Source organism: Myotis davidii, unplaced genomic scaffold (assembly GCF_000327345.1).
Source record: "Myotis davidii unplaced genomic scaffold, ASM32734v1 scaffold123, whole genome shotgun sequence".
Taxonomy (NCBI): Eukaryota; Metazoa; Chordata; class Mammalia; order Chiroptera; family Vespertilionidae; genus Myotis; species Myotis davidii.
Genome location: NW_006295391.1, coordinates 102,531 through 117,469, shown reverse-complemented (window position 1 = coordinate 117,469; position 14,939 = coordinate 102,531). Strand labels below are relative to the sequence as shown.

The 14,939-nt window shown below is 34.4% G+C and overlaps 1 protein-coding gene across 6 annotated transcripts in view; it reads left to right on the top strand.

Annotated features, from left to right (window-relative positions):
* FXR1 (fragile X mental retardation, autosomal homolog 1) overlaps positions 1–7,738 on the top strand; it is a 42,521-nt gene extending 34,783 nt beyond the window's left edge. For 2 of the 6 annotated variants that reach the window (XM_015568008.1, XM_015568007.1), the window contains 4 exons: positions 1,200–1,400; positions 2,082–2,162; positions 5,851–5,942; positions 6,668–7,738. In XM_015568008.1, the coding sequence (XP_015423494.1) occupies positions 1,200–1,400; positions 2,082–2,162; positions 5,851–5,942; positions 6,668–6,838 (545 nt within the window). In that variant the 3' untranslated portion in view covers positions 6,839–7,738. The remainder of the gene's footprint in view (positions 1–1,199; positions 1,401–2,081; positions 2,163–5,850; positions 5,943–6,667) is intronic. The other 4 variants (XM_006770016.2, XM_006770015.2, XM_006770014.2 and 1 more) reach the window with 3 other exon arrangements.
* The last annotated feature ends 7,201 nt before the right edge of the window (positions 7,739–14,939 follow it).

Below are 14,939 nucleotides of genomic sequence, written 5' to 3'. Positions count from 1 at the left end.
GCTGATGCCTGAACAGTATGTGGAATGAAGTGGGCGGGCATCGGGAGGCCACTATGGCACGGGGCAAGCACTATGGGCAGTCTATCTGAAGTGTACCTGGCTTATAAGACGACCCCCCACTTGGAGGCATATTTTTCAGGGCCAAAAAATCGTCTTATACGCCGGCAAATACGGTACTCTCTAGTTCCAGTGAAACTCTTTAAACCCTAAAATTTAGTTTATAGGCTTTCAGATAAGTAGTTTTTTATTTTTGCACATTGTTCACTATTACCAAGGTTTATAATATAATATGCTGAATTATAAATAAATGTACTTAGTGTTTATGATTAATGGATAAACTTAGTGTCTTTTGCAAAGATGCTAGCTTGCTAGCTGTTACCAATGGAAACTTAGAAATGAAAAGTCGTGATTAGGTGAATTTCTTCTATAATTTGATTGGTGGAGGCAATAAATGCACATAGGTAAGATGGGTATTTTTTCTTACAAATTATATCTTAAAACTTTTCTTTTCCCACCTTCACCCCATTTTATCCCACCTTCACTTTTTGTTTCTAGAGATGGGAGTACTAGTCAACACTCATTTCCACATTGTGCTATAACCAGTTAGAATTTCAACTTTTGTAGTTGTTTCATTCCTTTGTGTGTGTGTAGACTTGTTTTGATTGCTTCAGTTTATAGTAACAGATTTCTGATACGTCGTGAAATGCAGGTGTTGAGTATTATTTGGAAATAATCCATTAATATTAGCAAAAAGAAGCAACAGTCACCTTTAGCTCAATAAAGGTGACAAAAGCTCTTTGTTCAAATTAATTCATATTAGCTGGATATTTATTTCTCCTTAATTTTATTTTTCTAACTTCTGGTCAGGTTTAGCTAGGAATGTGAATGTCAGAAGTAGCATGTATAATGTGCTATATATATATCCTAACATTTTCAAAACAAGTCAAAGTGAAACAGTAGGAAGCTGAGGTGTCTGCTCATATTTTGCTTTAATTTTTCATTGCCATTTCAAGTTTTTTCATCTTTACTACTTTCCAGGTAAAATAGTGATAAAGAAAACATTTGAAGACAATATATTTTTATTGGGGCAAAATTCAAGTTTCTTAATTATTAATTAATACAGCTTAATATAGATGAAAACATTCCTATTTACTGCAGCTCTCTTAAACAAATATTTCTTGCCTCTGACATGCATATAGTGCTCAAAGATCCAGACAGCAATCCATACAGCTTACTTGATAATACAGAATCTGATCAGACTGCAGACACTGATGCCAGCGAATCTCATCACAGTACTAACCGTCGTAGGCGGTCTCGTAGACGAAGGACTGATGAAGATGCTGTTCTGATGGATGGAATGACTGAATCTGATACAGCTTCAGTTAATGAAAATGGGCTAGGTATGTAAGCACTTAGGGAAAAGATATATATTGTATAATACTGTTAATGTATTATGCTTTTTTCACATAAACAAAAACCCAAAATATGCAATTTGAAAATTGGATTTTTTAGTGCTTGCTTCACACAAAGATAGCTTTGTATCTGTCTTAAATATCCAGTTTTCATATTTGTATAGTCAAATTATTTGAAACTGAGAGGGTTTATTAAAATGCCCTTTGATGCCATTGCATAACACAAATATACAAACTGCAAGGCACTTAATATTCTTATTGTACCTAAACCAAAATTGGGCTTTCAGCTTACCTCTTTAAAAATTATTATAAATAACACTAATGAAAATTATTATAAATAACACTAATGAAAATGGTATTAATTTGCAAAGGGCTAAACTGTCATTAACTTTGGTTAATAAATAAACTGTATTGGAGAGGAAAACTTTATCTCCCTGAATGATGGCATTTTAAAAATTAAGTCATAAAGTTTGTTTAAGAGTTAAAACCCTCTTAATTTCCAGATGATAATTCCATTTTGTAAATCTATTTGGATGCTTAAAACTACGAAAGTTATTTTCCTGTCAGTAATTTATGTGTTTTTTCTTCCCTTTGAATCTTTGAAGGAACAAAGTTTTTGTCTTGTTTTGTTTTTATCAGAATAGTTCATGGTAAATTTTGCAATTACAGATGATAGTGAAAAAAAACCCCAGCGACGCAATCGTAGCCGCAGGCGTCGTTTCAGGGGTCAGGCAGAAGATAGACAGCCAGGTAACTTGAGTGGACCTGTTGACAACACCAGGTCATAAGCATGGGAAAAAAATGTCATGTGTCTGCTTTCTAAATAAATTATACTTACATATACACATGTGTGCATATACATTCAAGATGTGCATTGCATAAATTGTTTACTCAACTAATAAGACTACTACTCTTAAGAAAATGCATTCTTCCTTGACACTGTAAATGTTTAGTAACCTGTCTAATTGAACTAATATTACTCAAATTGTTTTCATGGAAATACTGTTGAGAAGGCCATTATTTTGTCCACTTGGCAGATTCTTTACACTTGAATTGGGGTCTGCCATCCCTGGGGACTATGTTGTTAGATTGTGATTGAGATTGATTGGCAAAACTGGAGAGCTTTTGCATGGTGCCTGCTTACTCTATCTGCATTTAGCACCTCATTTTTGTGGGAATTTTATAATACCCACATTTTTTTAATAAAAGTATAAATGAGAAAATACTTGAAAATGTTTTTTTCCTAATAAGAGGAATGCATGCTATGTTTTTGTTTATTGTAGTGTGATGTTTATCACTACACCTACTAACTATTCAAATTAATAGTACTTACCTATTAGCTTTAGAATGTTAATTTTTAAGTAGTCATGTTTTTAGTAACTTCAAAGAAAACTTGTTGGTTGTGTCTATATTATTTTGAACATAATTCCATTTCCTGTGTAAGAGAATCACATGTATATTCACAAATAAACCCCCTTTAAGCTAATTAATTTTACATTGTTTCCAGAGCAAATTCTTTCATGTGTTTTCCCCAACTAAGGAATGTAAATTCCATTATCTTTAGAATTTTAAGTTAGGTGGTTTCAGAGATATTTGGGAAAACCCATAAAAGGCTATTAGTTCCCATTCCTGAAAAAAAAAACTTACGCTTTAAAGATATTTGTAAAACTAAAAGGAATTAAATATTGTCAAATATAGCAAGTTTCCAGAAAATATTTGTTTTCCCCTCTCTTCTTTACCTGTCTTTAGTGTTAGAGATATATTTTAGATCAAGAGATCGTATTTCATTTTCTTAAGCTGGCACAGCAGTGAATATAGTATCTGGCCATACTTTATAAATAAGAAAGTTCAAGCTGGGTGCTTATTATAGGATAAATTACAATGTAATTTATTAACTAAATGGATGGTGATTTATTACTAAGTCAATAGACATAAAAGGAATAATGTAGTGGTTTTGTCAATGAAGAGGCAGAGATTTCTGCATGGTATTAATTGAAATTTGAGTAATTTGGAATTTTTAATTTCTTTTGTTCCATATCGCAATTTATTCCTATTTTACTCTGTTCTCTTGGAAATTGCTTTTAATCTTTAGAATTCTTTGCCTTCCCTAGCCTATTCCTGCCCTACTCCCTCCTCAATCCCCCCTAAAAAAACAAACCCAAAACTCAAAATAAGATAGAACAAGCACACATTTTCTCATTGCCTCTGCAGCAGTTCTAGGAAGGCAGCCTCTGTCTAAAGAGTATCAGCATTCTTTTAAATACAGTTATTTAATTTGTTCTATTTGCTTAAAATTTCCTGCTCTTAATGTAAATTAAACAATGAATATTCTTTACTAAGAATGTGACAATACAGTGGTGTCCAGTTGATTAACTTGCACCGCTAACCTAAGAGGAAATTCTAGAGTCCAAATTATGTTGCACAAATTGCTTGTTTTTTTTCCTAGATATTTTAAATATGTATTCATCTGTATTGAACTTTTAAGTGGCTGGTATTTTAAAGACTGGCTATAGATAGGGGTTTTGTTTTTTTAATCAACTGAATTTGTTTTGGTTTTACCTCCCCTTATGGGAAAGGAGGGGCACTGGTAAGTTTTTACCTTTCCAACTAAGTGCCTTTTAATTTAACGGGTAAACTATATTAAAGTATATTATTTTATGTCTGTACATAATTGTCAGGGTTTCCAGGTAGATGAGTTCTTCAGGTATCACTGAGGACTGAATTATAGAAATATAATGGATTTAATTATTAAGGTGCTAATTCCTAGAATGGTTTTATCACCAGGTACGTAGACATAACAGTGAAGTGGATTTGATAGTATCCCCCTCCCCAATTTTGGAAACCATTGTTAAATGTATTTATAATTCATTAACAGTGAATTTAAATGATTTTTAAAGCTCTAAAATGAGTACACTCAGTTTCTTCTAATTTGGAAGGAAAGAAGCAGTTTTAGACAAGAAACATCTTTAGTTATATTTCTAATAAATGATATGTATTATTTCTGAATTACATTGTTTTTTGAGCTTTTAAAAAATTCATCTAATACTTTTAGACAGTTCTTGGATCTTATAAAAGTATTAGTATGTCAGTTTATGATTAAGAAAAAATAAATGCAGTTTTTTTTAAAAAATATATTTTATTGATTTTTTACAGAGAGGAAGGGAGGGAGATAGAGAGTTAGAAACATCGATCAGCTGCCTCCTGCACATCTCCCACTGGGGATGTGCCTGCAAACCAGGTACATGCCCTTGACCGGAATCGAACCCGGGACCCTTTAGTCCGCAGGCCGACGCTCTATCCACTGAGCCAAACCGGTTTCGGCTATGCAGTTTTATATTACATCAAAATGATTTATAAAATTTGAACCCAATGAACCAATTCTTCTCCTAACTAGTGACTAATTAGACATTTACTTGAATTTTCATTCTTTACATAATTAATTTGCTCCCATAATTTAAAATACACTATATTTCACATAATCAGGGATTTTTCTTCACTAGTTTCTGATACACAATAATTCCTCCAAAGAAAGAGAATGATTCTTTTGTTATTTCCTCAAATATGTGAATTCTAAGTTGCAAGCCTTCATAGAGAGAGGATTGAGGCATAAAGTTGGACTAGCCCAGAGTACCTGTAGACAAGAGGTCATTTGTGGCACTGGGTTGGCAGTAAGTAAGACGTTAGGTTGGATTAATCTTTTCTCTAGATCACTACTGCCATCCACCTACTTGCAAACACACATGCACACCTCAATCAGTCCCTCAAAAGATTGAAAGATTGGCTAAGTGAGGAGGGAGTGTTTAGTTAAATTCACGGTCGCCTTTCTCTTACCATGGTCAATGTTTACATTTTTAGGGTGGCTTTCTATCATCTTTAGTTTGCTTGTAGTTTTTTATTGTCGATCACTCAGAATGGTTTCTAGTGTGGAATGTTTAAAAGGAACCATAAAACACCACACTTGGATTTCTTGTGTTTCTTAAAAAATAACAGAGCTAATATTTGAGTAACTTTTTACATCTTTGCTGAAATTTTCAAATTGAAGTACACCACTCCATGATTTATACCAAACTTGCCCCATTTTTTCCCCCAAATACTGTCTGGGCTTAGAATGCTGCCTTTCCTATTCTTGGTTGTGGATTTCTGTATCAGAGTTACGCCACAGCCGTAGACTCAACCAGAAGCAAATGGCTGGATTCCTGTGAAAGAGGACGTTAATCTAGGCTTCCTCGATATCCAGCTTAAAACTTTTTATTGTTATTGCTAAGTTGCAGGCACATTTTTCAAGCTGTTTTTGGTTGGAGGTGTTACCCAGCTTAAGAAAAATTTAAAATTGGGTAACCCACCATTAGTTTATTTTAAAAGTAAAATTACTCTTTATCCATAAATAAACTTTAGACATATTTTTCAACACCTGTAATTTTTTTCTCATCTTCAACAGTCACAGTTGCAGATTATATTTCTAGAGCTGAGTCTCAGAGCAGACAAAGAAACCTCCCAAGGGAAACTTTGGCTAAAAACAAGAAAGAAATGGTAAGGAGAATTTAAAATGTAGGTTTTGTTGCTTTTTTTTTTTTTGTATGGTTTAGCTTTATTTTTACTTAACTTTCTGTATGATCGCTGTTTCCCCCCAACTAAACAAATACTATTTTAGTTAAAGACTACTATTGAGTTTATTGTTGGCCCCAGGTAACTGAAGATAAAAATGCATGCTTGAGCCTGAAATACTTTGCCGTTAGAACTCTAAATAGCATTTGTAAAGCTCAGTCTGCCCAAAGATATTGGGCATAAAGATTATTGCTTAATTTGGGGAGCAGTAGGCTACATACTTCTTCTCAGTGATGGATCTAGACCTTTAAGTTTCAATTCTTTTAATGCTTTAAAGGATTTATATGTAACTGAGTTTTTAAAAAGGTGAGTAAAGTAGGCGATTATTTGATTTACTTAGGGTATTAACTATATCTTTTACATGGTGAGCTTTCAACTGGTTAAAATAAAATTTGGTTCAAATTTTCAGTAATCAAGTACATACTATTCAGTAATCAGGTACCTCTAGGTACTCGAAACAAAGAATTGAAATACCCAGAGAGGTAGAGTATATTGGTATTTATTTTGAACTTTAAGAATATTTGAATTATTTGACCCATTGTATCAAACTAAAATTACGTAGTAGCTAATTATTGTTTATGTAGTTATTTTCCTCCTCAGCTATAGATTTTATTTATAAAGAAGTTGAAAAAGTTGTCTCCCTTTGGCAGGCAAAAGATGTGATTGAAGAGCATGGTCCTTCAGAAAAGGCAATAAATGGCCCAACTAGTGCTTCTGGCGATGAAATTTCTAAGCTACAGCGTACTCCAGGAGAAGAAAAGATTAATACCTTAAAAGAAGAAAACACTCAAGAAGCAGCAGTCCTGAATGGTGTTTCATAAACTGAAGAAGTTCCTAGTTTACAGTTCTTTTACATTACATTTTACAATAGTGCTTGTACAGCTTGCCAAAGATAGAATATGGATCGCCAGTCTTTACATCGCACTTTCAGTTCCTCCATTTGGAATTCAGAAAGGGGAGGGATCCTGAAGAAATCATATGTTAAACATACTTTGACACCTACTGTGTTATAAAATATATCATCAGATGTGCCTTGAGAATAGTATATGTAACATTAAAAAAAGTTGCTGGCTATAGGAAATGTTATTTTGTTTTCAAAATATGGCAGAGATGGGGGGAGGTTGGTGGGGTGGGATCCCTGACATAATACTCTTTATGAAAGCATTAGCTGCTTTTGTTACATTTTTAATAATATGCAACCACTTCTTCACCTGAGGAAAACTAGAGTTGAAATGCAGTCTAAAATATTTTGCACTGAATTGTAATTTCTTCATTAGTTTAGTCTGGAAACTGGTCTGTTTCGATGTGTTTTTAAAATGCTGTATGTAGAGGAAAATCTGCAGACCACTGGAATACATTTGTTAAACTCTCAACTGCAGGGACACTGGGTGATATTGGCAGTGACTGTTCTATATTGAGGCTTTGTTTGGTTTATTTATTAAAGTGTACAGTATTTAAAAATCAAACATAGCTTTAGTTAAAACACTAAGCTGAATTAGTCATGTCCATTCAGACATAACCTGAACTACTGAAAAGATCACTTTCCAGAAGGTTTATTCTGTATAAACTACATGTTAGTCCAGTAGAGTATCTTTTCCTTTTCTTAATTTTTTTTCTTTTTTCCCCCCCTTTTTCTTTTTTTTTTTTTAATTTTGGTTGTTTGATGTGCAATATGTTTTTGTATGCAGGTAGTAAATAAACTTTGATCTTCCATTTGCTGATTTTTAACTTTCTACTTTTTATACCCACTGTTGCAAAGTAGTTGGAGCTACTTAGAGGCCTAGAATAGTATCCTGATTGCTTTTTAAAAAGCATTTATACTTGCTCATAAATAATATCAAACTATTAATTGGTCAGTTAACCATTTTGTGATGAATCCTGAAATCTTAGCAATTAAAATTTAATCTGTGAGAATAGAATGGCTTAGGGAATTGATCATACATTTGATTTAGGAAAATCTTTGGAACATAAAATTGTAATCAAAGACAAATTTGGAGGGCAATGGGGTAAAATCTAGAATTTTTTGCCTTTGATTTAAAATTATTTTTATAAAGTATGAACCATTTTAAAATATGGAATAAGCCACTGGTTTGCTTTTTGATTCTCATGGAAATAGTTTTGAAGATTCTCATACGAATGATTGTATTTTTTTAATATATATTTTAGTCAGGTAATTTAGGAAGATGAAGACTTTCACACCAGGTGTGTTGCAAAATAACAATTTACGAAGCTAATTGTGAGGTCATATACAACAATTGTGGATTTATGGGAAAGTTTAGCTCCAGAATATTAGGTAGATCACTGAGCAAGAAAGCCCTTTTTGTCATTTGGTGTCTTGTTTTTATGTGCATAACTTGTGTTAATTTTTTATGTGCATAAAAATGTACTTTTAGTTTATAAGTATTGAAGGAAAATTCAGGGTATAGTTAAAATTGTAGTAATTGCCAGGTTAGTGTGCATAACCCTAGCACTTAAACCTATTGTTGAGGATAAGATGTGATGTTATTAAATGCTCTTTTATAAAGCCCTAACAGATTTTTTAAAGTACTAGTAAGGTGTGTTGTGTATAGCCAGTCCTTGCACGTTAAATAGCAATATGAAGTAATTTCACATCCTGGTTTTTACTACCCACCAATGTATTTTTATCAATGTTAGAAACAAGTAAAATTGTTGGCCTTTTTATTCTTAGTTCTCTTCAGTAATAGGTTTACAGATTAACTATGAGTTATGAGAAATATGTTCATTAATCCCCAAATTGATGAATGTGGTATAAGAAAAAGAAGATTTTTCATTTCCTTTCACATAGAACAGATTCTCTAAATTCCTTCCATAAAGATTGTTTCCATGGGAAAGGAAGAAAGGTGAGACCACCTTAAAAAGGGTATAGCTAGCCCAAGCAGTGCTTTAGACTAGAACTGACAACCATATTCAAGGAAATAAGCAATAAGATTTCATTATAAGTAACTAAACCCAATGTTTTGTCCTTTAAAAATATGTTTTGAAGAATCCTGATAAGCTTTTCAGGGGGTAAATAGTACATGCTCATGTTCAGAAATGAGAAGCCCACTTCCCAAAGAGAAGCGTTGTCAGTTCAGATAGCATTCCAAACTTATTTTGAGAGGGGTGCACCTTTTTAGGCTATTAAATTAGATGTTGGTTGCTATGGGAGAACTTAACTGTGCACATTAAACAGATACTCAAGCAAGACACTATTCTAAAGGTCTTGTGCAGCTCAAATACTGTGCCAGCACACGTGAAATAGGAACTAAATCATGAAGTGGGAGCTTCATTATGTAAAGGCAAAAATGGTCTGCTTTTCCCAAAACCTTGGAAAGCCTAGGATTCTTGGGTTTGACATTACCTTTTTTAATGTGAAGTTAAGGGAAATAGCACATCAAACTGCTGGTGACTTTATGGAAACTTACCTGAGACATTGCTTAGGTTAAGGCCAAGGGAGGTTGTTTACATGTAATTTTTTAAAAAAGAAAGTACAGGTATATACATGCAAGCACGAAGAACAGGGAAACACTAGGCTAGTAAAGGAGGAGGCAAAAGTAGCTGGTGGTTTACTCTTTTATTATGGTTCTCTATTTCAGCCATTCTTTTGGCTGGAATCCATCACCTTTATGTCTGGTATTTTTATAGCCAAGAGTCTAGTGTTGAACCGAAGAAGAGTCTTGCAAAGTTGGCATGTTAACTGAATGTTGCAGTTAGATTGGGAAATAGTACCATTTGTGTCCTCTGTAAATAGATTTACAGTTTTTTTGAGGTTAAAAGATACCATTCTCATTGGCTGTACCTACAATGAGCTCAGTCTAAGGACAGATGGATAGAAAACTGGCCATAATGCAGTAAGTCCTATGTCGGATAACTGGTGATTTATGGAAATGCGTGTAGAGGAAAGTTGCTTTTACACTTTAATTTTTCTAGACCTCCAGGAACATGACCTGGTTACCTATAGGTTTGGCAAAATTATTAAAGGCCAAAAAAAGGATATTGTAAAGTTCCATTCAGTCTTCCTATCTTTATTATTATGGTTTGTCTTCTCTGCACCCTTTTATAAGTTTATCTGTCATTTGTTGACCCTTATTTTAAAATTTTAATTCTTTATTAGGATGTGCACTTGAATGCATAGTAACTTATAATCCATGATAAACCTAAACTTTTGACAAGTGGTTAAGTATAATCGTTTACTCTAGAAATCCAATCAATAGTAGTCTAGTCAAAACCCCAAATTACTGGATGATGGTGGTACATATAACCTTATAAGGAAATACGTATTTTGTTCTTAAAAAAGGTTTATTAGTGGAACACTTCATAGTCCGATTCATCTGCATTACTATTTCAAGTAACAAAATATGGTGCATAATGATGCACCTGGATAAATTATAATGCAGCTTTTATAAGAGGAATTCTGTCAGTCAATTTGCTTATCTATTTCTTTGAGAGTTTGAAAAGATGTTATATATGTAAGTACAGAATGGAATTTACTTTCTAACTTTTTCTGTATTTCATTTTAGAGAGGGCTGGACTACCTAATCTCCTAAGGGTCTTTGCAATATTAATGTTAACTTGAGTTTATTCATGTGTGTGACACTTAACCATTTCCCAAGTACTCTCAACAAAAGTATGGCAAATTAAAATGGTGTTTTATATATGTCCATCCCAGACATTTCCAACTACGCTGCAGTCTAAAGGATATCAAAAGCAAGGTCAAAATTATTTTTCACTGACATTCCCAGTCTTGAAGTTCCAGTATTTGTGTTTTAGGGATTGAAAGGATTTTTTTTGGGGGGGGGGGGGGGTGAAATCACAGGGATATTTTCTGAATGTTTTATACCCTTGTTTTATTGTCAAATGCAACTATTAATTTTCTACTTTAGAGACTTTATTACAAAAAATTTTCTATAGTTTTTCTGGTTAAATCATTTTATACTTATTACCTGGAGTTTATGCCTCAACTTCTTTGAACTCCATTTTTCAACTTGCTGTTTTCAGGTTAAGAAAAATGTCACATAAGTATTATATTTGCAATTCCATTAATTGACACCACTAAGGTAACAGCAAGTGTTAACATGTTCCAGATTATACCTTAACACCAGACTATGTCTTCATTGGGTGAGGAATAATAAGTGACACAGAATAGAAGTTCTTTCTATATGCGGTTCCTCAGGCAACAGTTGGCTCCAAGCAGATATACAGCACTCTGAACAGTGTCAGTAACACAGACCAACTTATAATGGTCATTTAAGTTTCCTGGTACTCAAGGTTATCCTCAATTCAGGGTTTTTTATATAACCAAAAAACTAGCATTCTAAATAATGTTACATGAAAACAGGTGGAATACAAGTATTTTCATGGAAGTTCTCAACTGTTGAATGGTTTGAGTCTTCTGGAATAACTAAACTATTTTTCTTAAAATGTTCCCATAGGAAAATACTTGGAAGGCAAAAAATTTGAAATTCTGAGAGTGGGGAAGATTTATTTTGAGGACCACTCATTACAGCCCACTTTCATCACCAGTTTTTATAAAGTGTAATGTAGGGGTCATCTAATGTCAATGCAGAGGCCCAGTGAAGGCAAAATGAAGGATCTAGGTAGGGAAATTGAACCTCTGATATGCCAGATCTAGGTTATGCTATGGGTGGGAATTCCCCCCTAAAATATCTATTGAGAACCAAATTACTAACACAATAAATTAGAGAAGATACCCAGGGCTTAATTATAGTTTGCTAGCTTTGTTACCTCAAATACTTGCTCTGGCGTTTTCCCTGTCCATAAAATGTGGAGGGATCCTCATACTTTTCAAGTTGGCCATTATTTTTCCTCATAACAGATGAGGAAGCAGAGCCCTAAAAGCACACAGATGGCTTGACAAAGTTGCCTATTATTGCAGAAGTTTGACTCGAACCCTGCACCTCTTATTCTGTTACTGTTGTATTCAACTAACTATTCCTTTCTCCCCTTAATACCATCTTTCAAAAAGGCCCTAAGCTAGATGTGTAATGACAAGTACCTCTGTACTAACAAGGAAAACATCTGGGTTATCAGATTTGTGAAAGGTACCACACTGATGGGGTTAACAATATGGAACTTTGGGTTTGAGAAAAATCAGCTTTTTCACTCAAGTTGCTTGGGGCAAGTTACTTAATCTCACTAAACTTCACTTTCCTTGTAAAATGTACTAAATAAGTACTTTTGAGGTACAGTAGGTCCTTAATGTTTCGTTTAATGTTACAGTAATGAGATGCGACAGGCACTCAACTCTTGTTTATATCAATAGCCTATGGTAAAATTAGTTTTGTTATACATTATTTCCCTTAAAAGTTGGGGAACTTCTCGAGAACTTTAGGTGAGGACATTTCCTGTACTGGGAAAATGCTGGCTCATTGTAAGTAGCTAATACTAACATTTGACATCAAGTTTTTGTAAGAAAACCATTAAAAAGATACAGATCAGCCCTAACTGGTTTGGCTCAGTGGATAGAGCATCGGCCTATGGACTGAAGGGTCCCAGGTTCGATTCTTGTCAAGGGCATGTACCTGGGTTGCGGGCACCTCCCAAGTAGGGAGTGTGCAGGAGGCAGCTGAATCGATGTTACTTTCATCGATGTTTCTAACTCTCTATCCCTCTCCCTTCCTCTCTGTAAAAAAGTCAATAAAATATATTAAAAAAAAAGATACAGATCATACTTGCATCAGTTACCCATTATGATCTAGAGCAGTAGTTGGCAACCTTTCGGACTTCATGGATCACCAGTTGGTGACCGCTGCTCCAAGGTTTTCCTTAAACGAGCGGTTGCCAACCTTTCAGACCTCACGGACCACTAGTGGTCCGTGGACCACCGGTTGGTGACCACTGATCTAGAGCCCTACATAGATGACACCTTTCCCAAGAAAAAATGTAGGTTTGCCTAATAGCCTTCAATGAAATATGGATTCTTCTACTTGATACAGGTAAGTAGAGGAAACAAAGCTGACTGATATGAAAGAAAAATATGCTGTTGTGCTTCTTAGTATTAAAGTGGTTCCTAACTGTCTTAATACTTGTCTTATAACAGCTATGCTATTTACATTACTCAAAAGGCATACCTACTATATGAAGTTTTCCTTTTTACCGTTCATGCTTGATTGCCTGTCGGCATATTATTACACTTTATACTTGTCTTTAAAACAACTGCATTTAACTTTTAATTGATACTCTCTTCTTTAAAGCTCTTGGCCCTAGAAACTTTTTTTTTAGTAGTCTAAAGGTATGAAGTAAAGGGTTAGCAATCCAAAATATAGTTGATTCTCATTTCCTGGTCATTTGTGGACACACAGTGTTGAAAATTTTGAAACACCTAATATACAAAAATACAATGCTTTGTTTTCATACTGTGTACAAGTATTCTTTTCATGATTTAGTGCCTACTTTTTTTTTTCAACCTTTGTGTGCTTTTTATTGGTGATTTCCCTGTTTAATATGAGGGAAGTGCTGCCTAATGTTCCCAAACACAACTGATGTGCTACCATGAGTGGTGTCTGTGAGTTAAATGTTAAGGAATCAACAATATATCACATAAGGTGTCTTTAAACACACATAAAACAAGGTTTTATATTAACTGGTTGACTAAAATGTGACTAGAAGATTATAGTATTTCCCCTGGGTACACTGTTTCATTATTTTTAGTGATTTTCTAGAACATAGCTACTACGAATAACAGCTATACCTTCATACCCCTTCCCTCTGAGAGTAACAAAAGATTTATCCTATACAAAAAGCCATGCCTGCCTTATTATACTCTTAAGACATAACAAATAATTGCTTAGATTTTAAACAAGATGGAAAATAAACCAAAAGCAGATATACCCCAACTTTGAAATGCCCTTAAACACATTCCAACACTAAATATTACCTCCATTATTTTGACCTTGAAAGTTTATGTTCTCCATTAATAAGAACTTTAAGATAACTTAAAATTTAGATGGTAGTTAGCATACGCTATCATCTTAAAGCTAAATATAGGTACTGCTAGAGACCACAGATAGCTATTTCCCTGGGGTGTTTTATATAAAAGTCCTTTGGTTAAGATTCTTATATATGTTAGACCAGTGGTTCTCAACCTGTGGGTTGCGTGACCCTTCCACAGGGGTCGCCTAAGACCATCGGAAAACACATGTAATTACATATTGTTTTTGTGATTAATCCCTATGCTTTAATTATGTTCAATTTGTAACAATGAAATTGGGGGTCACCACAACAGGAGTAACTGTATTAAAGGATTGCGGCATCAGGAAGGTTGAGAACTACTGTGTTAGACCAATAGTAAGCCATTTGCCCTCAAATGTCATCTATATAATAAAAGCCTAAGTGACCATTATGGTGGAATGACCAGAATGACTGGTCACTATGCTGTGCACTGACCACCAGGGGTAGATGCTCAATGCAGGAGCTGCCCCCTGGTGGTCAGTGTGCCCTCACAGGGGGAGCACAGCTCAGCTAGAAGATGGGCTCCTGGCTCACCTGAGCACAACAGTGACGGGAGCCTTTACCGCTGCCTCTGCAGGTGGGCAGTAAGGAGTGAGGAGTCCTGGACTGTGAGAGGGCACAGGCTGGGCTGAGGGACAACCTCCTGCACCCTCCCCCCCTCCCCTGTGCATGAATTTCATGCACCAGGACAATATATATGTATGTGTATATATATATGTATATATATATGTGTGTGTGTGTGTATATATATATATATGTATATATATATATTCTCAGAGTCCAAGCTAAGTATTTTGATATCAGAGCATCTCGGTTTAGCTAATCGTGTTCAAGCTTGATCATAAATGCAAGACTTGATTATATAAAAGTTATTTTTACAAATGGTCAGTTTTTTAAAGGTGTTAGCTGAATACACTATTTTCTTGATTAGGAACAACAATACTCTTTTAC